The sequence below is a fragment of the Chiloscyllium punctatum genome, chromosome 44 (genome assembly GCF_047496795.1).
Source record: "Chiloscyllium punctatum isolate Juve2018m chromosome 44, sChiPun1.3, whole genome shotgun sequence".
Taxonomy (NCBI): Eukaryota; Metazoa; Chordata; class Chondrichthyes; order Orectolobiformes; family Hemiscylliidae; genus Chiloscyllium; species Chiloscyllium punctatum.
Window position 1 is genome coordinate 24658028 of NC_092782.1, and position 26288 is coordinate 24684315.

Below are 26288 nucleotides of genomic sequence, written 5' to 3' on the forward strand. Positions count from 1 at the left end.
ATACTACTTTTCTTCATTTGCTGTTTCTTAAAACTTCAGTCAAAAATTCAGTAACCATCTGGAATAAAAAGGTAGCTTAATGATAACTACATAGCCACTATTAATTGGTACTAAACTGTGTCTGGTTCATTAATGTCCTTCATGGAGAGAAATCTACCACCTTTACCCAGTCTAATTTAGATATGAAACCAGACTTCAAGGACTGTGGTTGACTTTTAACTATGTTTTGGGACGGGCAATAAATATAGACCTGGCTAGCAATGGCTACATCCCTTGAATTAATTCAAATAAAACACTTTTCTTCTAGACAAGTAGAGCTCTTGTATAAAATGACTCCAGATTTTAAAAAAAAAGGCATTGGCCTAGTGGTATATGGGCAGCACAGTGGTTCAGTGGGTTGCACTGCTGCCTCACAGCACTAGGGACCTGGGTTTGATTCCAGCATTGGACAACTGTCTGTGGAGTTCGCACATTCGCCCCAGATGCTCTGGCTTCCTCCCACAATCCAATGGCGTGCAGGTCAGGTGGATTGGCCATGCTAAATTGCCTATAGTGTTAGGTGCATTAATCAGAGGGAAATGGGTGGATTACTCTTCAGAGGGTTCGTGTGGACATTTTAGGCCAAATGGCCTGTTTCCACACTGTAGGGAATCTAATCTAATCACATCAATTACGTAATGACTTTTTTTTTGAATACTTCACTTTGTTTAAACTATTGCCTTACCTATAAATAACTTTAAATTAACTGTACATAACATAATATCACACCTTATGTCTCATTGATATGAATTTCTTATACAAGTTAAAAAATGCTAGATTGCACTTTAGGAACTTTTAAGAACGGTTAGCTTCTGATTGATCCAAGGGAAGGTACTGTCAAGGAACACAACAAATTACGTAGGATTATATTCCTATGGTTAAAAATGTATCCTAACAAATCTGAGCAGTTGCACTGGATATTTACAATATGTATCAAAATTATTAGTAGACAATATTAACAGGACAAAATAGGTAATGCAGCATTGCTTTGACTTTGAAGACAGTGTTTATTATGTCAAAATAGTACCACAACAGAAAAAATATGCACATTTTCAAAAGCAATGCTATAACACAGTATTTGGACAAACTTCAACAATTCTTTAAATGTCAGATATACAGTTAAAAAAATACTTTTTACAGTATGCAGTGAAATTATAAACATACTTTATATAAGAATGACATTACAAGTTTTTTTCACCCAAAATACACACAGGAAGTTCTCACTGATGGCCTCTCTCCACTCTTGGCACCTCTGTTTCAAATAAATTAACTGCCTTTGACAAACCATCAGGAATAAGCCCAATGAATGACTCAGTCAGATGAGCACACATCACTGTTAAGGTAATTATTCAAATTTATTATAAAACAGTTATAATTACAGCATCATTTCATAAGAAACACCTTTTCTCTATTCAAAGTGTCAGTAGTGCAATCTGCAGCACCTTTTTTTTAAAAACAACTCAATGTCTCTAATTTACATAGCTTTTAGTTTCAGATATCAAATTTCTCCTCACAGATGCAATGCCCACTTTCATCATAATCATCTTTGGTCACAACCAAGTCCATGAAATCTGAACTTTCAGACAGCAGTTTTCCACCTTCCCAAGAATATGTGATAGGGCTGCAAGAAAGAACAACCACTTTGTGTTACTGCTTCATTAAACATGGAAATGATATCATAGAAATCACATGACTTTCATAAGAGACTCTCATTTTCAGAGCAAAATTTCTAAGCCTGGCAAAATACAACTCTAATCAGTAAGAAAGGTATGAAAATTGCATATTTCATTAAGGCAGAATTGCCAGTTCAAGAACTGAACTATTCTAGTGCTAGAAATGCACTGTATTTTACCCCAAAATGATACCAAGCATTAAGGGACAAAGCTTATATGGACTGTAGGAAGTGAGATCACTTACAGGTGCCCTTATTTCCTCACTGGGATTTCCTAATGACCCTTTCCTTTTACTCCAGTACACTCACTTGCTGGAGGGAGGGAGAGTTCTTCAAGGAGCCATGAATGAAACCCTGCATTCTTTTCACTGATAGTGCCTGGATGCAGGTATATATAATAGCCAGCAGTGTCATTAGAGTGAAACAACAAGGAAGCATCATAAAAGAGAAGGGTAGGTAGCATGAAGGGGTATTTGAACGCAAAAATCAGGCAAACAACCAAGTGTGCACTGCATTCATTTTGAAAATGTAAAGTTGTCAGCTAATTTCATCCCACCAGATATTTCTGCTAATGACCTTTTATACAATGTATACAATAATGATACGGATCAAACACTTGCAAATATACTTGTGATAACACAGAATAAATACAGCCTTGAAATCTCCTTCATATATTTGTGTTAGCATGTATTATAGAATTTGAATGTGGGTTTTATTGCTATTCTGTTTTATGTAAGAATCATTCCAATCTCCCTGTAAAACATTATGACTGTGAGGTAATAACCCCACTTCTGTGATAATTCACAGCTAATTACCCAAAAATAAAGTGTAGGACAATTTAAAATGTTCACAGGAGACACTTTACAATGTTGACGAGCTACTAACTGGATTGTTTAAAAACTATTTAAAATTAGGAAAAATGTGAGAGTTATAAATGAGCCTAACAGGATCCTATACTGGGGCTATATTTCAGCTTAATAGAGTAGTGTCAGCAGATACTGTGGGAAGACAAAGTCAAGTAGTTCTTCCAATAACTGGCACACACAATGCATAGTATAACAGGAAAAAAAATGTGCATAAAATGTTCACAGAAGGCAGTCTACACGCTCAAGCAATGCTTTTAAAATAAAGTACTCATGGTATATCGACGACAAAACTTACTTCTCAGGAAGCAGAACAGATACATCATAATCACACGGAGTAAGAGATCGGACATCAGCATAAACACGATCTCGGAATCCCGGTAAGAGGGTATTGCCACCAGTCAGAATGATGTTCTTATAAAAATGTGGGTGCATTTCTGCTTTGAGAAAAAACAGGTTTGATTTTTCTTAAAAATAGGATATGAACATGATGAAAGGAAATCATAGATACCTAAATACTGAATACAAATTATAATAATGCAGTTGGATGAGCACATCAAAAAAAAATTAAAATCTCTGTTTGCAAGTTTCACCACAGCCTTGTAACTCAGATCCCTACACTCCTTCAATTATGGCCTCCTAAGCATCCTTAATTTTCATCGCTTCACCATTGTGAGGTCCTGCGCCCTGGAACACCCTCCCTAAGCATTTCAGTTTCTCTATTCTCTAAGATGTTCTCAAAATCTACCTCTTTGCCCAAATCCTATCCTAATCGCTTCTTAAGCAGCTCAGTGTCAAATTTTGAATGATAGTACTCCTGTGAAGTGCCTAAGGGCATTAAGCTGTTAAAAGGTATTATCTAAACCCCGGTGGCTTTCACTGCTGCCTGAATGCAGATTAGGACTCCGACAATATATATGCAAAATGTGAGGTGAAACATGGTTTTCATTCCTGAAGCTACTCACCTTCAGGTAAACTTTGCACTGAATGAACTATTGCTTCTGGTATTCCCATCTCCTGAATACCAATGTCAGAAGGATGAAAGAGAATTTCAGGAACAGCAAATCTCTCATTAGTTAGACGCAGAATCTGTTCACTTGTCTTGTATTTTCCACTGAAAACCATCTCTTCCAGAGGCTAAATGAGAAAAAAATTAAGAAACTATAATATAATTAAAGATTCATTTTTAAAAAAAGCAACGTTGCCTGTTTGGAAGATTATTACAGGCTATTTGTCAACAGCTAAATAGAAATATGAATAAGTTCAGCATCTGAGCATGAGCACTTTTCCACAGTTAAAAAGCATGTTATTCAAATAATTTGCATTAAGTAATGGAGCTAATGGAGACTGAAGATAGCAAGGGTTAGAGGAAGCAATGCAAGAAAACAAGCGAGAGAATGGGAAGTAAAGAATCAGCCAAAGCAAGAACAGTTAACAGCATGAACTGGATGTGAAATATGAAGCAGCACAAGAAGTGTCTTCACCATCATGGAGGGAATGGATAAGCTTTAGTCTTGTGCATCCGGGATCCATTATCAACATCCTGAACTGAACTAGCTATTCGGGAGTCCAAAAGTTTTCTTAAATATACATCCCATGAGGTGGTTACCACACTACCATAAAAGGTCCAGGAAGGGAGAGAATTGCAAACAGGCAGACAGGGTAGGAGGTTCAGATGATCCAGAGCAGAGTAAGAACCAAAGCCTTAACACACCAGAAGACAACTGCAAACGAGATGAAGGAAAAGTTGAAGAGTAGAGATGCCACAGTCAAAGGAATTTGATAGTAGCTATGTGTAAAGATGAATAGATATTATTAAAGTAAACCTCAAAATATTATGTGCATGTACAATACAAGACATATAAGGTAGCTCTTTACAGAAATGAATTCTGGCACAAAGTTACTAATTGGGGGCAGTCCTAAAAGATGTTGGGAAATTTGGAAATTTCCAAATCGCCACACAGTTGTGTTAGACCCAGCTGCATCATTTGGTAGGTTAATGTCAAAGCAAACTAGACACTGGTCTATTAAAAAAGGGAAAATAAAAATGAAAAAGAAAGGAGTCCCTACTTCTGAGTTGCATGCATTTTTCCTAGCAGTTAACTCATCCTCTTGCCTCTGTTCTGAGTTATGTTTATCAGAAGCTACAGGTTGCTGGGAACATGAATTGGAATAGGATCATTGATTAAACTTTGCCTTGAAAAATCAAACATGCTTTACTTATTTTGAATTTTCTAGATCAGAAATCTTGTTTCTCATCTAAAATTTCAAACATTTAACAAACTATATATTAAAGCAACCATCCCAACTTCAGGCAACAGAAATGCCCATTTGGAGTTGTAAAAGTAATGGTAATCAGAGCAGATGGTCTATCTCTCGATTCAATCCAAAACAGGACTTTGCAGCTGTAGGGAGGATGTGTAAGCAAAGGCTTAAAGGAAACCCAGTACTTAACATAATAATATCCTGATTGATGATGGGCAAATTGCACAGTGGCTTTGTATTTGATTACTAGTCTGCACTGCATCCTGGAGAAGTTGCCCAGAGCATAATCATAAAAGATCATCTTACATCAAACAGTTTAACTTTGCACCCCCAAAAAACTGATTTGCCGGTGAACAATATTCCAGGTCTATTACGTAACCATGGAAGCAATGTGCATTTACAAGCCTCAAAAGATCAAATTGCAATGCTTAACTCAAGAATTTCCCATATCAAAGAAGGTTTCAAACACATTACACCGTTCTCTTACTAGCAACAAACAGTACAGGCAAATGTTTGATTTTCAGTGTAGATGAAGGTTTCCCAGGAGTTACAAATCGATCCACTGCTTTTTTTGATATATTTTATTGACCCAGACAACATACAGCACACAACTTCAAATTTGCAGTTGACATGAAACTTCCAAATACTGAGTTTTGAGAAAGATAATGATCAATGTCATGACGCCACAGACTGAGGAATAGGTGGTCATGCAGCATATGTAAAGCGATATATTTTAGTAGGAATAACAAGGAAAAGGAATATAAAATAAATGGCAAGAGTTATGGAATAGACTGACTCAAGAGTATGCATGCAGTCATTTGAACGTGACAGGGCAGGATGAGCAACTGGTTCACAAAACGACTGTGAACATTTACAAAAGTGTGGTTGAACCCTCAATCTGAACACTATTTTAGGAAGGTCATGAACAATTTAGAGAGGGTGCAGAATAGTTTACAAAATTATTTCAGAGAATGAGAAGCTTCAGTTATGGGGCAGATTGAACATGTTCAGTTTTTTTTTTGAAGTGTTCAAAATCATGGGGAATTTAGGCAAAGTAGATAGGGAAATGTTCCCAAGAACTACAGAATATCAATCTAAATGTAAGTGGAAAAAGAACCATTTGCAACATATGGATCTGGAAAGCAATATGAGTGTGTGAAGCAGACAGATCTAATCATATGAAAGACTGCATCTTTCAAGAAGTGGCAAATACCATTGGATTTTTGTGATCAGACCAAGCTCCACATTTCTCTCTGGCACCTCTTCTCCCAGCTCCTTCAGAAATGAGGAATGAACCCAAAATGCAACTTCAGTGCAGGATAATTGGGGGAAGTCAAACCACACCCTTTCCCTTTTTTGATGACAATTAAGATTGCATTCTGTTAAGTTTAATGTCCCAAATTCTTCTATTATTCACTTTCCAGCGAGTGGCAATTCTTTACTGAATGTGAACCCCTATCCAATCACCAACCCATGGAACAATGATCATCCCCACTTTGACTCATCACACCAGCCAATCCCCACCTGACAGTAATAATTCCACAGTAATCAGTCCCACCTTGAACACCGCCCACAACTATGAAACTTCATAATGCCACCAACAACAGTAATCATCACACCTCAACTCCCCAACAGTAACTACTCCAACTCAATCCCCTTTACACACAACATTCAACGCCTCACCCTACCTGACACTATTCTCCTCCCTCCCTGGCCCTATGGTACTGGCTGGGGCGAGGGTGCATACTGCCTGTAGTTTGGGTGGCTTCTGAGAAATTCTGCAAGTTTTAAACTCGCACTAATTTACTTAAAGTTACACTGTTCAGCCAGCTTTAGAGTATCAATGAAAATCCCAATTCTGTATGGTTCTCACCAATCATGGACTAGTACAGGCAAAGTAAACTGTTCAGACATTTCACTTCTACGGTTGTGCACATGTTGGGACTTCCTTAAGGCTCCAAGTTGCATCCATATTGCAAGTTGAATTGGAAGCCTCTTCCTGTATTGCAAGATCTAGGCAATGGTTTTTAAAAAGGAATTGAATAAAGATTAACAGCAGAAGTAAAAGTTTCTCAGAACCATGGACTACGGTGAGAGGAGTGGGGAGAGAAACATTTTAAAATCTTTCCTGAGATGTTAACATCACCAACATGATAAGTATTTGTTGCCTATCGCTAATGGTCCTTCAACTGAGTGGCAGTGGCAGCCAACTCATAACAATGGGTCTGGACTGACCAGGTCAGACCAAAGTAAACATCACAGAGAGAGAAATTTAAACATTTTTTAAAAATAAATTTAAGAATCTGAGAAACTTTAAATACTAGATTCCAAGCATCATAGGTGAGGTTCATACTTGATAGAAAACATGATTTTGAACACTCAGGCGACTGACTGTGTGGAGTTTGCACGTTCTCCCCGTGTCTGCGTGGGTTTCCTCCGGGTGCTCCGGTTTCCTCCCACACTCCAAAGATGTGCAGGTCAGGTGAATTGGCCATGCTAAATTGCCCGTAGTGTTAGGTAAGGGGTAGATGTAGATGTAGGGGTATGGGTGGGTTACGCTTCGGCGGGGCGGTGTGGACTTGTTGGGCCGAAGGGCCTGTTTCCACACTGTAAGTAATCTAATCTAATCTAATCTAATCTAAACTTCAAAAAGAAACTGAACATGTTCAATCTGCCCCATAACTGAAGCTTCTCATTCTCTGAATGAACATGGATTGCTGATAAAACATTTGGAATTTAGCCCTCACTAAATCGAGATGTGAGCCTAAAGTACAAGAACAAGATATTACAAGCACTTTCAAGAAAAGAAGGTTGCACCAATGGCAGACAAACATTATTCAGATATCAAAAGGGTTCGATTGCTCGAGACCCAATAGTGCTGCAGTCAGCTATTCATATAAGCTCTGTCAATCTGCAGTGTGACCTGGTAAACAAGATGCTGGTTCACCATGTCATTAGTCCTGTGTTGTGGTATTATTGCGCCATTGTGAACAAACCATATAGGACAAAAAGTGATTTTCCAAATGAAGTCTGCAACACAAAGCCAAAGTAATCAGAAAAATGATGAAGTTTTCAAATGTTTACATGAATAAATGGCTGCTGCAATATAGCAATATCCTTATGTAATTGACATACATGCAACTGTAAAAATCACAAACATGAACAAAGTTAGACAAAACTTATATCTCTGAGGCTTTCATTTGAAATTATTCAAATAGGGAACTGTACACACAAAACTTTGTATGTATTTGCATGCTTTGAATACTGCTGTCTCCAGGACTCCAACCTAAACACTGATGTGCTAATTAGTTTATATTTTAAACTTGACAGATTATATTACATTTCCTAGCTTCCCTGCAGTAGCACTGGATGAACAGTGGCAGTTAGTGAATAATTCAGGTGAACAGTGGAACGGTGTTGTGATGGAAATGAGTTTAGATGAAATGTCAAAGTTCCATCTCTGTGCACTGATAGTTAAAAATGACTTATTCAGATAACTTACCTTACAGAACCCCTTCTTGATTGTGCTGAAGTCTGGAAGCACATAATCTCTCATAACAGTGTTTGCTTTACCTTTTAGCCTAGATAAAATTTTAAAATTCCAATTATTCTTCTGATGCATTTAATAAAATATTTTCATCTGATTTCATGAATGACATAAGGAATAAGGAATGTCTTCACTTTTCTAATTAGGGTACCAATATTTCCGTGTTAAGAATTTGCACAGGTTTCTCTTTTCCTTCAGCCAGGATCATCTGCATGGGAGACTGTCTTCAAATCATCAAACTCAAGTAACTAACACTTTTTGCCAACTACAGTTTCACCCAGTTGACCTGCTTACAGTAATTTACAAATAATGACCTCTCACTTTCTAAACACACATCACATTCTTCTTCATCAAATAAACACAGCAATCCAAAACTTTGAATAATTAGCATTCCGCCTGTTACTTTTAATGGTGAAGACAAACTTTTAAATTGTTTGCCTCTAATGTATTTTCAAAACGTTTATCTCCACCACTCTATCTCCCTTGTAGACGTGGAGGTACTAGTGTTGGACAGGGGTGGACAAAGTCAAACTCATTTCATCTGATGAAGAGGCTATGCTCCAAAAGTTTGAAATTTCAAATAAACCTGTTGGACTATAACCTGGAGATGTGACTTCTGCTCATGTAGATGTTTAATGATGACACTCCCACTTCTCCACCAGAAGGGGATGACTCTGCATCATAGAACAGGGCTTCAACATCAGTTAGAGGCATTCCTGAAGGATTGATCATATGGCATTTGCAAATGTTAATGCATTTAAGTTGGTTGGTACCCAGCAGCTGAGTTTTTTTTTGCTTGTGGTTTTGTGCCAATGGTTGGTCTGTGCCAATTTCTCATTAGACAGTTCTAATGAGAACCCTGAGGTGAAGTTAAGATCAATTGTGAAGATGAAAAGCTGCAGAACTGACTAATATTTTGGCTTAACTCAGATCCAGTGCATTTACTTACTGTGCTATTTCCATGTCTTTGTAGAAGTCTTGAGAAACATAACACACATCCTCCTTCACTTGATTAATAACATGCGTCTCATCCATCACATGCAACTGTCTAAAGAGAGAGATCTCAATCAACACATTTTAGTGTTTGCACAGCTGATTTACCCCATTTGAATTAAACAGAAATAGGCATAGATCATCAATATAACAATCAAATATTCTTGGGAATGAATACCAATCCAAATTATTCATTTAGCATATTGATAAGTTGTTTGATACAATGTGCTAAATCACTAGAGTATCTGATATCACATATTTGATGATAATTGTTAGATAGTAGAAACAGATGTCCTATTAAAATGTCAAGTTATATTTACCACCTTTTAATGTCATGATCCCCAAACAGACCATCACTTTAAAAAAAACACTGAAATCCTCAGTTATTGAAGAAATCGCACAAGTTCTCATATTTTACAACTTTTACTGTAAGAAATGAAAAGCAGCATTGAATAAACAGTACTTAATAGGCAATGAATACTCTACAAAAATAACTTCCAAATTAACACTTAAAACAAAAAAAAACTTCCTCCAGTCATATCTTACTTTGTCCCTCAAGGAGACACTCCCTTCCACACAGATCTGGTCTGAACTTTTTTTCAACTACCTTTTCCTTTTCTAGCCAGATAATTTCTAATCCTCGAACTGACTTGCATGTTATGGGTTAGCCTGTAGATCCTTTCCTTTAGTCAAAGATATGTGAAGTTTACAACTTCAATCTCTTCAATAGGAACATTTTTGTGTCAAGAACCAAAAGAGACTTGCCACCCCTAGCCCTCTCTGCTCTCTTTTGGACTGAACCTGTCTGTGAATTTCAGTGATACTTGTTAGAAAGCCACCTTGCCACCTGATTCATAATGACCATGGACTTTTCCACTCAAATTCCATCTCTAAGACATGAATCCCTTGGATTTTTATCCAGGTAGAAATAGCTATCATTTAGATTTGCAACAGAATTCTTGAAATTAACTAAGCAGTTAAAAGTATAATTATTTATAAAATTAAACTTTCCTAGCAACCCACTGGGACTTGGAGATCCATAATCAATTCACAGCAGTGTAGCTATTCCTGGTTCCTGCTTTCCAAGTGTGAAATCTTGCACTTTCTTCAAAGCGAAACAACCTTGGTCTCCAACAACAACCAGCCACACAGGTTCTCCATTTTACCCTAAATCCCAAAAATATGGTAATCATAAAAAACCTCAACTTTTTAACAATAATCTTCCTGTTGGCAAAGCTTAATATCCTTCTATCATTTTTTTTCCATCAGAATTTTTTAGTCCACATTTATAATTTGTTTTATCTGAACTCTAACTACAGAATCTGATCTAGGTTCCTACAAATTGTTAAGTTGATTAAAGTGGTGTTATAGTAATGTCACGAGCATCCAGAGGTGCTTAAGCCATAGGTTCAAACTCCATCATAGCAATTGGTTTAATTTAAATTAATAAAGCTAGTCCCTGTAACTGTGATCATGAACCATTGGTTTTCATAAATCCCACTACTTCATTCTATTACAAATCATTCTGTGGTCTGGCCGACATATGATCCATATTCTAAGCATGTGGTGGACTCTTAATTCCCATCTGTATCTTTCCAGCAAGCCATTCAGTTCAACAGCAATTAGAGATGGACAAAATTGTTGCCATTGCCAGCAATGCCGATATCCCATAAAAAAAGTCAAACAAATCAGTTCAAAGGAAACTGGGCTGGACGTCAAGTAACCCTCAAGAAAAAAGTTCTCATGCAGCCATAATTGCAACTTCAAGCCGCAACATGACCTCCCAACTCCTGTACTCAATACTCTGACCAATAAAGGAAAGCCTTCTTCACTATCCTACCTACCTGCGACTCCACTTTGTTTTTAATTGCATATTTCAAAATAGCATAGTTACATTTGCAATTTGACAGATCTGTCATTGTGTATTTTACTACATTCAGTAAGTTCATGAAGTTCTCAACCACTGCCAAAAGCCTGAGCTTCAGCTTGTCCAGGCTGATGACACTGAACTGAGTTAGAGAGACATAGAGTCATAGAGATGTACAGCATGGAAACAGAACCTTCGGTCCAACCCGTCCATGCTGACCAGATATCCCAACCCAATCTAGTCCCACCTGCCAGCACCCGGCCCATATCCCTCCAAACCCTTCCTATTCATATACCTATCCACATGCCTCTTAAATGTTGCAATTGTACCAGCCTCCACCACTTCCTCAGGCAGCTCATTCCATACACGTACCACCCACTGTGTGAAAACGTCGCCCCTTATGTCTCTTTTATACCTTTCCCCTTTCACCCGAAACCTATATCCTCTAGTTCCGGACTGCTCCACTCCAGCGAAAAGTCTTTGTCTATTTATCCTATCCATGCCCCTCATAATTATGTAAATCTCTATAAGGTCACCTCTCAGCCATCGACACTCCAGAGAAAATAGCCCAAACCTGTTCAGCCTCTTCTTATAGTTCAAATCCTCCAACCCTGGCAACATCCTTGTAAATCTTTTCGGAACCCTTTCAAGTTTGACAACATCCGCCTGGTAGGAAGGAGACCAGAATTGAATGCAATATTCCAACAGTGGCCTAACCAATGTCCTGTATAGCCACAACATGACCTCCCAACTCCTGTACTCAATACTCTGACCAATAAAGGAAAGCCTTCTTCACTATCCTATCTACCTGCGACTCCACTTTCAAGGAGCAATGAACCAGCATTCCAAGGTCTTTTTGTTCAGCAACACTCCCTAGGAACTCACCATTAAGTGTATAAGTTCTGATCTGATTTGCTTTCCCAAAATGCAGCACCTCACATTTATCTGAATTAAACTCCATCTGCTACTTCTCAGCCCACTGGCCCATCTGGTCAAACTCCTGCTCTAATTTGAGGTAACCTTATTCGCTGTCCACAACACTTCCAATTTTGGTGTCATTTGCAAACTTACTAACTGTACCTCTTATGCTCGCATCCAAATCATTTATACAAATGATGAAAAGTAGAGGACCCAGCACCGATCCTTGTGGTACTCCACTGATCACAGGCCTCCAGTCTGAAAAACAACCCTCCACCATACCCTCTGTTTTTTATCTTTGAGCCAGTTCTGTATCTAAATGGCTAGTTCTCCCTGTATTCCATGAGATCTAACCTTGCTAATCAGTCTCCCATGGGGAACCTTGTCAAACGCCTTACTGAAGTCCATATAGATCACATCTGTCGCTCTGCCCTCATCAATCCTCTTTGATACTTCTTCAAAAAACTCGATCAAGTTTGGGAGTCAAGATTTCCCATGCACAAAGCCACGTTGACTATCCTTAATCAGTACTTGCCTTTCTAAATAGATGTACATCCTGTCCTCAGGATTCCCTCCAACAACTTGCCCACCACTGAGGTCAGGCTCACTGGTCTATAGTTCCCTGGCTTGTCCTTACCACCCTTAAACAGTAGCACCACATTAGCCAACCTCCAGTCTTCCGGCACCTCCCCTGTGACTATTGATGATACAAATATCTCAGCAAGAGGCCCAGCAATCACTTCTCTAGCTTTCCACAGAGTTCCAGGTTACACATGATCAGGTCCTGGGGATTTATGCACCTTTATGCGTTTCAAGACATCCAGCACTTCCTCTTCTGTAATATGGACATTTTGCAAGATGTCACCATCTATTTTGCTACTTTCTATATCTTCATATCATTTTCCACAGTAAATACTAATGCAAAATATTCATTTAGTATCTCTCCCATTTTCTTCAGCTCCACACATAGGCCGCCTTGCTGATCTTTGAGGGGCCCTATTCTCTCCCTAGTTAGCCTTTTGTCCTTAATGTATTTGTAAAAACCCTTTGGATTCTCTTTAACACTATTTGCCAAAGCTATCTCATGTCCCCTTTTTACCCTCCTGATTTCCCTCTTAAGTATACTCCTACTGCCTTTATACTCTAAGGATTCACTCGATCTATCCTGTCTGTACCTGACATATGCTTCTTTCTTTTTCTTAACCAAACCCTCAAATTTTGTTAGTCATCCAGCATTCCCTATAGCTACCAGCCTTGTCTTTCACCCTAACAGGAATATACTTTTAGATTCTTGTTATCTCACTTCTGAAGGCTTCCCATTTTCCAGCTGTCTCTTTGCCTGCGAATATCTGCCCCCAATCAGCTTTTGAAAGTTCTTGCCTAATACCGTCAAAATTGGCCTTTCTCCAATTTAGAACTGATCTATCCTTTTCCATTACTACTTTAAATCTAATAGAATTATGGTCGCTGGCCCCAAAGTGCTCCCCCACGGACACCTCAGTCACCTACCCTAGTAGGTACATCCACATACTGAATCAGAAAACTTTCTTGCATGCACTTAAATTCCTCTCCATCTAAACCCTTTACATTATGGCAGTCCCAGTCTATGTTTGGAAAGTTAGAATCCTCTACCATAACCACCTTATTATTCTTACAGATAACTGAGATCCGCTTACAAATTTGTTTCTCAATTTCCCTCTAACTGTTAGGGGGTCTATAATACAATCCCAATATGGTGATCATTCCTTTCTTATTTCTCAGTTCCTCCCAAATAATTCCCTGGATGTATTTCCAGGAATATCCTCCCACAGTACAGCTGCAATGCTATCCTTTATCAAAAACGCCACTCCCCCTCCTCTCTTTCTATCCTTCCTGTTGCATTTGCATCCTGGAACATTAAGCCACCAGTCCTCCCCATCCATGAGTGAACTGCCTGAGAATGGTGCTTTAGAAACATGCAACTGGTGGTCAGTTTATTATAAATTAATCTGGAAATGAAGTTAATGGACAAATTTCAAAACCTTATTTGGATAAAACCCATCTTACTTTAAAAAAAAAGACTCAAAATGATTCTCGGGTTCTTCCTTGTCAGTACCTTAAGAATAAGGGACATCTTATGCGGCCAAAACTCAAGGACCCTCCTTCCAGTTCTGACAAATGTCAAGGATGCCAAAAGGTACAGCCATGCTCAGTGCAAATACCAACATGCCACCACTTTTGCTCCACTGCACTGTTAAATACTAGATACCCAACTGTAATTCACACAGACCATAAACCATCATTATCTGTGTTTTAAAAACAGAATGGGTAAAAATGAAGTTCATAGACAAATGTTAACTGAATATGAATACTAGAAAAAAAAACTGTCTTCATGCTATAATATCTAATTATTATATAACAGAAAATCCTCTGACCAATAAACATCACAGGAAATGTACTACCACAGTTTAAGAATCTTCTCTTTCTGCATTCTTCCCGCTTGGTGTTAGAAAGGTCTATGGTGTGGCTGGAACAAAACCAGATTTATCTCATTGCAGTTACATCCATTTGTCAATAATAGCACTAAAGGAGCTGGGTTTTGTCATCTGTTCCCTATCTGTGCACAGAAATTCTTTTGCTGCAGCTAACGCTAATTCACAAAGAAATATTGTATTAAATATACATAATTAATTACTTTATAGAGACTTAATTACATTTAGATGCTCTAAAAATCTACCATCTCTCCAGTCACCAGATCTTCACTCTGCTTATTTACGTACAGACTAAAAGCTTACTACGAAGGTTCTTTTAAACTCTTTTAGATATGGGCTTGCAGGTTGAGTTGGAACTCATGTGTGCAGGAACCTCAAGAGATAGCAACTAGGAGGCAGAAGGGGCTTCTGAGCTCCAGACATTAAGAGACGCCAAGTTTATGATCAACAGTTCTGCATCAAATATTTTGGAGGCACAGCTGGTAGCTTGATTTAGAGGCAACACTCCTACCATTTAAGAGTCAGGAGTAAATTTAATTACAAGAGTTGCAACAACATAATAAAGAAAATGACATTTATTTGATCTTCTATTATGCTGCTGCATTGTTTTTAAGGAGAGAAATGTTATATCATTTCATACACAATGTACTATTTCACTGCTATGCCACAATAGTGTGTTCTCCAGGACTCTTAGAGGTTGTGTGGTTTACATGGTTTAAACAAATCTACCCTGTGCTCAATTTATTGGCCTGTATATTTCGATGTCTACTATGAGAAAGCTGGTAGCCTTACACATCTGCTACAGGATATGGAGTTGGCGGGGGGGGGGGGGGGGGGGGAGCACTTTGGGGCCAGCGACCATAATTCTATTAAATTTAAAGTAGTGATGGAAAAGGATAGACCAGATCTAAAAGTCTCTTGTTATTAAAATTAACGAGGATGCAGCATTGAACAAATTATCTATCTACACTTAAAAGGTGACAAGGCACAGCCATCAATTAAGAACCAAGGGTACGGAGGAAAGAGAGAACAAAATTGCAAAGACACTTGCAATAATTTTTCAGACTTCCTCAGACTATGATAGTTTTAGAGGACTGCAGAATGCCCTTTATTCAAAAAAGACATATGAATCAACTGAACAACTAGAGATCAATCAGTTTAAATTCAATGGTTGGAAAACATCTAGAAACAATAATTTGGGACAAAACAAAACAGTTTCAAGAGTGCACACCAGTTAATTAATAAATCTGTGTTGGATCACCTCAGGGAGTCCATGCCATCTCCAGTTTAACTAACTTGCTAGAGATTTTTGATAAGATGACTGAAGGTTGATCAGTTTATGGTGTATTTGAATGAGCAGGGTTCCCCAGGGGTTTGCAAGAAATAGCAATGGTGAGATACTCGCTTTGACAGTGGTTGCAGACATGCACACAGTATTAGGCAAGAGCTTTCGAAAACCGATTGGGGGCAGGTGTTTGCAGATAAACAGATGGTTGGAAAATGGGATGCCTTTAGAAATGAGACAACAAGAGTCCACAGACACTATATTCCTGTTAGGGTGAAAGGAAAGGCTGAGGGGTACAGGGAATGCTGGATGACTGAAGAAATTGAGGATTTGGTTAAGAAAAAGGAAGCACATGTCAGATATAGACAAGATAGATTGAGTGAATCCTTATAAGAGTATAAAGGCAGTAGGAGTATACTTAAGAGGGAAATCAGGAGGGCAATAAGGGGACATGAGATAGCTTTGGCAAATAGAGTTAAGGAGAATCCAAAGGGTTTTTACAAATACATTAAGGACAAAAGGCTAACTAGGGAGAGAATAGGGCCCCTCAAAGATCAGCAAGGCAGCCTGTGTGTGGAGCTGCAGGAGATGGGGGAGATACTAAATGAGTATTTTGCATCAGCGTTTGCTGTAGAAAAGGGCATGGAAGATATAGAACATAGAGAAATTGATGGTGACATCTTGAAAAATGCCCATATTACAGAAGATGAAGTGCTGGATGTCTTGAAACGCATAAAAGTGGTTAAATCCCCAGGAGCTGATCAGGTGTACCCTAGAACTTTGTGGGAAGCTAGAGAAGTGATTGCTGGACCCCTTGCTGAGATATTTGTATCAATGATGGCCACAGGTGAGGTGCCAGAAGACTGGAGGTTGGCTAATGTGATGCCACTGTTTGAGAAGTGTGGTAAGGACAAGCCAGGGAACTATAGACCGGTAAGCCTGACCTCGGTGGTGGGCAAGTTGTTCAATGGAATCCTGAGGGACAGGATGTACATGTATTTGGAAAGGCAAGGATTGATTAGGGATAGTCAACATGGCTTTGTGAGTGGTAAATCATGTCTCACAAACTTGATTGAATTTTTTGAAGAAGTAACAAAGAGAATTGATGAGGGCAGAACAGTAGATGTGATCTATATGGACTTCAGTAAGGCATTCGACAAGGTTCCCCATGGGAGACTGGTTAGCAAGATTAGATCACATGGAATACAGGGAGAACTAGCCATTTGGACACAGAACTGGCTCAAAGGTAGGAGACAGAGGGTGATGGTGGAGGGTTGTTTTTCAGACTGGAGGCCTGTGACCAGTGGAGTGCCACAAGGATCGGATGTGAGCATATAGTTAGTAAGTTTGCAGATGTCACCAAAATTGGAGGTATACTGGACAGCGAAGAAGGTTACCTCAGATTACAACAGGATCTTGATCAGATTGGCCAATGGGCTGAGAAGTAGCAAATGGAGTTTAATTTAGATAAGTGTGAGGTGCTGCATTTTGGGAAAGCAAACCTTAGCAAGACAAATACACGTAATGGTAAGGTCCTAGGGAGTTTGCTGAACAAAGAGACCTTGGAGTGCAGGTTCATAGCTCCTTGAAAGTGGAGTCGCAGGTAGATAGGATAGTGAAGGCGGCTTTTGTTTATTGGTCAAAGTATTGAGTACAGGAGTTGGGAGATCATGTTGCGGCTGTACAGGACATTGGTTAGGCCACCATTGGAATATCGTGTGCAATTCTGGTCCCCTTCCTATCGGAAAGATGTTGTGAAACTTGAAAGGGTTCAGAAAAGATTTACAAGGATGTTGACAGGGTTGTAGGATTTGAGCTATAAGCGAGAGGCTGAACATGCTGGGACTGTTTCCCTGGAGTGAAGAGGCTGAGGGGTGACCTTATTGAGGTTTATAAAATCATGAGGGGCATGGATAGGATAAATAAACAAAGTCACTTCCCTGGGGCGTGGGAGTCCAGAACTAGAGGGCATAGGTTTAGGATGAGAGGGGAAAGATATATTAAAAAAAACCTAAGGGGCAACTTTCTCATGCAGAGGGTGGTACGTGTGTGGAATGAGCTGCCAGAGGATGTGGTGGAGGCTGGTACAATTGCAACGTTTAAAGGGCATCTGGATGGGTATATGAATAGGAAGGGTTTGGAGGGATATGGACCGGGTGCTGGCAGGTGGGAATAGATTGGGTTGGGATATCTGGTCAGCATGGACGGGTTGGACCAAAGGTTCTGTTTCCATGCTATGATGGCTTGAATGGCCTCCCACCGTGCTATAACAATGAAAGAGTGATAGAAGCATAAAACACAGAAACAGACCCTTCAGTCCAATTTGTTCACACCGGCCAAACATCCCAATGTGACTGAATCCCATTTGCCAGCATTTGGTCCGTACTCCTTTAAACCCTTCCTTTCATTTTCATCCAGATGCCTTTTCAATGCTGTAATTGTGCCCATTTCCACCACTTCCTCAGGCAGTTCAGTACACCCTCTGCATGAAAACATTGCCCCTCAGGTCTTTTTTTAAAATCATTCCCCTCTCACCTCAAACCTATGTCCTCTAGTTTGGACTCCACGCGATTCTTCATAGGTTATCCCTCAGACTCAAGGATGAATTGCTTCCACTCTACAGCAATGAGGACTTTTGAGTACATCCAGTATGAGATCTGCAGACCTGGCCATATATGGGGGAGGTGTGGCGTGTCACATGTCAAGGACTCCCATAGCTCATTAGGAAAGTTGGATTGTTTCCAGGTTGCATTGAGAATATGCCTGCAGTGTTTCTGCTGTTTTCCTGGGGGTTTTCTGCTATGACAGAGTTCAAAGCTGCTCTCTCATTTCCAACCATATGGACAATGAAGGACACAAAGTCATCTGGGACAATGTAACCATCTTAGCACAGTCTAAACAGAGACATGAGAGAGAATTCCTTGAAGCTTGGCACTCCAACCGGAACTCAATCAGTAAACACATTGAACTGGACCCCATATACAAACCACTCAGAATTAGAAGCAGAAATACCAAAAAACAGACACACACAAATACCAGGCTGGACAGGCCAGCAATACCAAATCGAAGATGCACTGACGATGTCACCTAGTGAGGTGACAAAATGTCTGCAGAAAACCACACCAACTTGGCAAACGAATCTACAATCAAGCTGCAAATCTTTTCAAAAACTCTATTTTTCTTCTTTACTAGATATCTCTGCAATACAATACTCCTGAAGTACAATATTTGGTTTTATTCATAACATGACCATAATATGGCTCCAGTACTTGCTACCAGTCTAAAATTTGATTCTTAAGCCGGATTTATTGGAAATTTATACAAAGGTACTTTTGTAAATATTTAAACACATTTTAGAATATAGAACATAATTCATTACATATAGAATATATTACAAAAAACAGATCCCAATTTGTTGGGATATTTGATCTATCAAAATATCCTACCCCAGAAATGTGCTAAACACACTGCATGGACCACGTTTTGAAGCAAGTGTTTAAAATTCAATTTGCCAAACATGGAACTTGATATCAAAAACTCAGTTTTTTTTAAAACAAGCAAATTATTTCATAACTAACTGAAGACTTTTGTGTTTCATTCAAAAATAGTATCCTGGAGTTTTCTTGACACATCCAGTTGAAGGGGTGCAGGGCTTACAAAGAACATGACTTGACACATTTCAAGAACATCAAGCATTGCCGTTAATCACAACCCCTTTGGAACACTGCATACCTCTACGCCTTTCTGGATAACCTACACAAGCAAAGCTCCTAACTGCAGTCTGATAATGCACACAAACCATTCACATTTAAATCTTCTCAAAATGAAAACTCAACCCAAATCTCTTCTGTGGATCACTTCCAGTAGTCAGCTTTAGCAAGGGAACTAGTGAGAACCAATAGGTGCAAACTGTCTCTCACACTATTAGCTATTGATGAGGAATGGCACATTGAATCACCCTCTTAATCATCAGCTTTTACCTCGGTTGCAAGTTAGAAAAGACCTAACAAAGCCCGCAGAAGAAGATTGAAATTTGTTCTATGAGTGGCCAAACTGCACACAGAGGCATTCACGTGAAAGAGCAATTGGGCATGCTAGGTCGGTACACGAGGGAGAAAGGAATAGAACAATATGCCTTTAGGATCAATGGAAGATGAATGAAAAGTGCCTTCTCTACGGACTAAAGAACTTTAATACTAGTAAAGACATGTTGGACAAAATTGCCTGTTCTGTGCGTCAGATTCTTCAGAACAAAGCACCTTACAAACCAAGCTATGGTTTAGAAAGAGGACCAGGCATGACTAAACTAAGTAACTGTGCCAAGGATAGGATTAGTGCATCAGGTTTCACATCACCATTATAGGTGAGACTATTCGTAAACTGAAGGTATGCAAAATTTAACTTGCCGCCTTTCTAATTCAATGGAAGGCGGGACATTTTACGTAATTAGTTTAATTTCTTATTGAATCATATGCTTGTCATTTTCAATTACTTATATACTCATTATTATCCCTTTTTAAGATTAGCAAGAATCTTCCAGCACAATATTACCCATTAAGTCTCTATTCAAACAGCCATAATAAACCTTTCACAACTTAGCTTGGTATGCTATGAATAACTAAAAAGCAAATTTCCCTTTAAAACATTCCCATTCCCCAGAAAACAAACTAAAGCAGACTTTTATAAATTTAGTTAGCAAATTAGTATAATACTTAGACTTCACAAAATTTAAAAAAAAAAGTGTTTTGGAGATAAGTTTAATATACTATTAGTTTTGAGGTATTTTGTAAGGAAGCAATCCTTTGCTCACAACCAATCTTTCTGGTGACTATCAACTGAAACAATTTCTAACACAAAATCAGAGAACACTCTATTCAGTATACATTTACGCACTATCACCTCTTTTTTAAAGCTAATAACTCTGAAAGCCATACCTGTAGGATATTATTTCCTTAAGATGGTTAGAAAGTAGTTTCCCTCCTACATTAATCCTAGGGAGAAAAGAATATAATTAAGTTATTTTGTGTTTTCCATTGGCAGTAATATATCCAACATAACCACATTCAGTCATTCCACTACGAATGCTCAGTAGCAACAGTGTGTACAATCTACAAGACACACTGTAGAAATTCACCGAACATTCAGAGGGACAATGTTGGAATTCAACAAACCAAAAGCAGGCATCTTACCAACATTCAGACCTAGCTATTCCCCAAATTCAGCAAGTCCTACCCTATAGTGCTAGGGCTTGCTAGGTAGACTAGAAACAAACAACAAAAAAAAAGAAATCGCAGCCACAATTGACAAAGGTTAATGGCTCCATAAAGCAAGAATATCTTGAAGTAGTAGCCCATGAAAATGCAAATACTTTCTTGCAATGCATTTATATGCTTAGTAGAAATAGCACCAGTAATGACAATGCTAAATTTTCCCCTTTCAACATGTCTATTGACCCTCAAGTTCCATCAATAAGCCAAAATGGCAGGTCAACCACAAATATCGCTGATTGACATGCTGGATTATAGTCTGCATAAATGATGACCTTTGTTTCAATTTCTCAGTAGCCCAAGAAAATTATTTTGAAGTCACTACAATCCCAGTGGACCCACTCACCTCTCTCTTCCCGCTCCTGAGAAGATACACAATAGTTACTAGCTATATTTCTGTGCATTTTTAAATACCTGAGAAACCAATTAATATGGAAAAAAAATTCATATTATGCAATAACCTTCAGTGTTGACTTTACTGAAATGAACACAATTTAAAGTTTTAACAATGTCACTCAGCAGCACAAATATAAATACAGATTTACTATTCTGATTTACCTGCAAATACCTTCATTCATCTTTTTTCCTTGACAGTAAGGAACAATGTGTGTGAAAGAGTAACCACTATCCACCACAAGGCAGCACAGTTCAGATTTATTTTCTTCAAAATACTTGTAAGCACTGAGTGACCCAGCTGAAAAATACATTCAAAATATCAAAATCATATTACTAGTTTTAAAATTGTATCAAATAATCTATTACTGAGACTAACTGACCCTATTAGAGAAACAAAAGCAAGTATAAATGGTCACCATTTGTCCTGTAGACTGCTTGAAATTGGTATTCTTCAAATAAAATTTCATTCATTGATTCTTGAATGGAGTTAAAATTGAAATATGGTTCAGTGATGATTATATTGGTTTCAGGAAAGTCCACCTGCAAAGAAATTTTAAAATATTTAAATATGACCTGACAAATCTCTATTAGTTGTTTAAATCACGTGAAGAACAGTCTCTGAAATTAGCTCTGATTTACATGTTTGAAAACCTGTCAAGAATGGGAGAGAGAAAAACACTATTGTAACACAATGGTTGTTACAGTAAAAATTAATGCAGTCACCTTACTGAGTCGATAGATGTCAAGAGACCAATAGAAGAACTAGGCACCGGACTAGCTGTAGACTAACACCAGACTAACATGGACACAGCTGTAGAAATCAGCTTTATAAATTTGGTTCTCTATTGTGAAAATATTGTGGTGTTGTAAGCATACAACTAGAAGTTCAAAGATACATACAACTAACTTGAAAAAGAAATCTCTTGAAGATCGCATCCCACTTCCCCAGGAGACTTCACTGATATTTAGAAGTTACATTTATGTATCTCCTTCACAAGTACGTATCCAGTTACATACTTTTGAAGTTTAGTCAATTTCTGATCAAAGTAAAATGTCTGTATTGCTCTTAATGAACACTAATAGTTGGACTGTGCTAGAAGAATATAGAGATGCACGACATGTTAAGGGGTGAATAAAATAAAAGCAAATAGAGTCAGAGATGTACAGCAGAGAAACAGACCCTTTGGGGCCGACAAGCCTGTTTCCATACTGTACGGATTCTATGATACTAACCTAATCTAGGATTCTGAAATATTAAATAAAGCAATATTAAAATTACTTTCCTCAATCTTTATCAATGAAAAAGGGATCTTTATCAATTATCAGGGACTTTGGAGATGAGAAATGAGATTCAGGGGCAGTTTGTATGGAGTGTTCTGAGAGACAGGGTGGTGACTGGAGACTTGAGGAGGAGGAAGACAATACTTGAGAAGAATACAGTGTACAATATCAATGCATGGCACATCATCCTTCCTCATTGCTATTAGCTTCTCTGCAACATTTTATAATTGTTTTTCATTAATTCAAATCATCCCGTTCCTACTATTCCTATCTTGCTAAGTTCCTCTAGCGATACAACTCCGCAAGAATTTTATAATTCTCTAACATTGGTCTCTTGTACATCCTTCACTCACTTCACCTCACCACTAATTACCATACCATCTGCCATAACTCTCCAGCGCTCTATTTAAATCTATGTGCCTTTCCACTTTTACAACCTCCTTTTAACCTACCATTGACCAAGTTTTAAATCCCTGAATATTAATGGTTCTTTTAGATTGGTGACAAGTTTTGTCTGACTCGGGCTCCTGTGAAACACATTGGGGAAATTTTCCTATGTTAAAAGCATTACATTAAGGCAGACTATTGTTGCTGTTGCATATCTTTGAGGATCTGAAGGAATACAAAGATTCTTGTACATAATGATTAGCAACTCTTTATTGAATAAGACAGCTGAATGTGGTCAAGCAAGAGACTTTTACATTTCAAAGGTGGAATCTCAGATGCCACCAGGGCACTCACTGGTATTGACTGTTACTTGGAAAACAGAGTGTGGAAGAATCAAAAGTTAGGTTCACAAAGTAAGAATCACCACAATATGCAAATCATGAGCAAGCACCTACCTTGTACATTTCTTTGCCAAATAGGTGATCCCATACTTGCCTCTGTACATCCCAATTCACCAAGTAGCCCTTAAGGTGGGAAATTATAAGATAATACAATGTAAACTGTGCATGCAGTGATGAAAAAAAACCAGCATTTCTGGACATTGAAGTCAGAAGTTGCCTTTTCATACTCCAAAGTTTTACACAACCCAATATGGTCAGTAAAATAGTTCAGGCAGTAATTTTATCCAGATGAAAGAGAGAAAAAAGAAAGTGAATTAAATAAACATTGTGTAATGATTATATATTTTATCAATGACAGCCGAAAGGAAGACCTCCTGGCTTATTAAGAACATACCAGCTCTCTGCAGGAACAACTTAGCTCGTCCCATTTTTCTTCTCTTTGCACAAAATCATGGAATCCCTACAATGCTGGTAGAAGTCATTCAGCGAATGAGTTGGCACAGACCCTCCAAAGAAAATACCACTAAGACTCAGCAAATACCTGCAAATCCACATTTACCTTGGCTAATCTATGTAGCTTGCACATCCCTGGACACTAAGGACAATTTAGCATGGCCAATCCACATAACCTACACATGGGAGGAAATCAGAACACCCAAAAACCCACACTTACATGGGGAGATGGTGCAAACTCCACAGAGGCACTCCCAAGAAGGACACGAGGAGGTTTGACAGAGTATGAATTGAATAAGATGAAGGGCCTGTTCTGCGTACATTCAACATGATAAATAAGTCATCAACAGCTGGCTTTCGTTGATTCAGGTTTACTTTGCCTGAAAAAAGGGCCTTGGCACATTGACTGACAATGCTTCAATCTGATCAGTTTTTTTGACAGTTTACATCAGTGGTGGTTTCCGATTCCCATCCACTCTCAGGGCCAGGGGAAGAGGTAAGGTCCCAGGTTTACCTGAGACAGAGTAGAAATTAAACCTACCATGTGTTTAGCAATATTCTGAGCTACACAACTCACTATCTAAATCCCATTTTTGATAGAGCATTAGGCATTTGGAAATTCAAATATAAAGTTCGGACTGTTCTAAGTGTACCTTGCCTTTCAGAAGACTCAGCTTTAAGGACTCCACATACTGTGTGCATACAATGTTAAAATTCTACCTGCCAGTTAGTCTGTTGTGTTTGAAAGTTGCAGACAGAAAATTTGGTTTGCTGCAATGTCTGCTTTTTAACCTATGACATTTTTCCTGTTTTAAATATACTAACTCAGAGTTAATCAATCCCTGATGAGTGTGTGAAGGTTAGACTGTTATCACTACCTTGAAATAGATTACATTTACATGCTTAAATTCTGATGTTGCATTACCACATTCCCAGTAACTAGAGGAATGTTACTCTGCCCAGTTACCAGTACTAAATTTCCACCTGAGCCCAGTAAAGTTTTCCATCTCTGGAAAAGCTAACTCAATCACTGCAGTTACCAGTAGCACCCTCCACCCCTTCCCAGGTTCGTCCTCATTCAGGCACACAGGAACACAATGCAACAGCAAGGCTTACTGCAATCTTACACATTAACAAACCCACGTCAGTATAATTAAGCCAGGCACCCACCTTCTGGAAGGGGAGGATGTAATACAGGCCAGAGGGATCCTTGATCTCATCGATCTGGTTGGAGGTGAAGGTTTTGAGACGTGCAGTCCTGGACCGGAACTGGCAGTTGGGCAAAACACTGCAGGAGGAAAAGGGAGATGTGATCAGAATGTGTTGGGCCTTTCAGCAGAGGAGATTAATGGAGCTGGAGTCTGTGTTCCCTCCCCATCCGCTACCCACTCACCTCCATAACTCAGCCCTCCAACGCTCTTCCCACCTGTATCTTCACTGTCATCCTCACCATCATGGCGAAAGTGAGCAGTCAAGATTAGAGTGGTGCCGAAAGAGCATAGCAGGTCAGGCAGCATCTGAGGAGCAGGTCAGGCAGCATCTGAGGAGCAGGGAAATCCAAGCTTCGGGCAAAAACCCTTCATCAGGAATACTTACCATCATCCCCACTCATACCCCCATACCCACCCTCAGTCACCCTTACCTCATCTTCACTCCCATCCCCACTCTCACTCCCACCCTCATGCTCACCCACGTGACTCTGACCATCATCCCCAGCATCTTCCAAGTCTCATCCACACCCCCACCCTCCTCCCTGTCACCCCTACCTCATCCTGACCACTATCCCCACTCTTACACTCACCTTCACCCATCCTATCCTCTCTCCACCACCGCTCTCACCTCACTCGCTTGTCACTGAAGCCGATCTTCGCTGTACTCGCGCCATTATCCAGCACCAGCGTCTCCATTACCGCCCCTCTGCTCAACCCAACACCGCAGCCTCGTCGTCCAACCAATCACAGGCCGTCCCTCTGCTCAACCCAACAACGCAGCCTCGCCGTCCAACCAATCACAGGCCGCCCCTCTGCTCAACTCAACACCGCAGCCTCGCCGTCCAACCAATCACAGGCCGCTTCTCTGCACAACCCAAAAACGCAGCCTCGCCGTCCAACCAATCACAGGCCGCCCCTCTGCGCAACCCAACACCACAGCCTCGCCGTCCAACCAGTCACAGGCCGCCCCTC

The 26288-nt window shown here is 39.3% G+C and overlaps 1 protein-coding gene across 2 annotated transcripts; it reads right to left on the reverse strand.

Annotated features, from left to right (window-relative positions):
• Positions 1–1026: 1026 nt before the first annotated feature.
• On the reverse strand, positions 1027–26093 carry LOC140466812 (actin-related protein 6). Of its 2 annotated transcripts, XM_072562460.1 has the most exons (11): positions 25945–26093; positions 25276–25393; positions 23707–23775; positions 22000–22123; positions 21746–21881; positions 20855–20911; positions 9336–9434; positions 8342–8420; positions 3540–3711; positions 2873–3011; positions 1027–1660 (listed from the first exon to the last, which is right to left on the reverse strand). In XM_072562460.1, exons 1-11 carry the CDS (start codon positions 26010–26012, stop codon positions 1531–1533), a joined length of 1191 nt encoding a protein of 396 aa, XP_072418561.1. In that variant the 5' UTR covers positions 26013–26093; the 3' UTR covers positions 1027–1530. The 2 variants fall into 2 exon arrangements, with proteins under 2 accessions (XP_072418561.1, XP_072418562.1); XM_072562461.1 differs by lacking the exon at positions 23707–23775.
• Positions 26094–26288: the final 195 nt, after the last annotated feature.

Bases quoted from the DNA above. Each gene is read 5' to 3' on its own strand.
- LOC140466812 (XM_072562460.1), bottom strand. From the start codon at position 26,012: ATGGAGACGCTGGTGCTGGATAATGGCGCGAGTACAGCGAAGATCGGC. The intron at 3,012-3,539 runs GTGAGTAGCTTC...TTCTCAAAGCAG, and splicing joins AGTGCAAAGTTTACCTGAAG to AAATGCACCCACATTTTTAT. The intron at 1,661-2,872 runs GTAAGTTTTGTC...TCTTTCTTGCAG, and splicing joins TCTGTTCTGCTTCCTGAGAA to CCCTATCACATATTCTTGGG.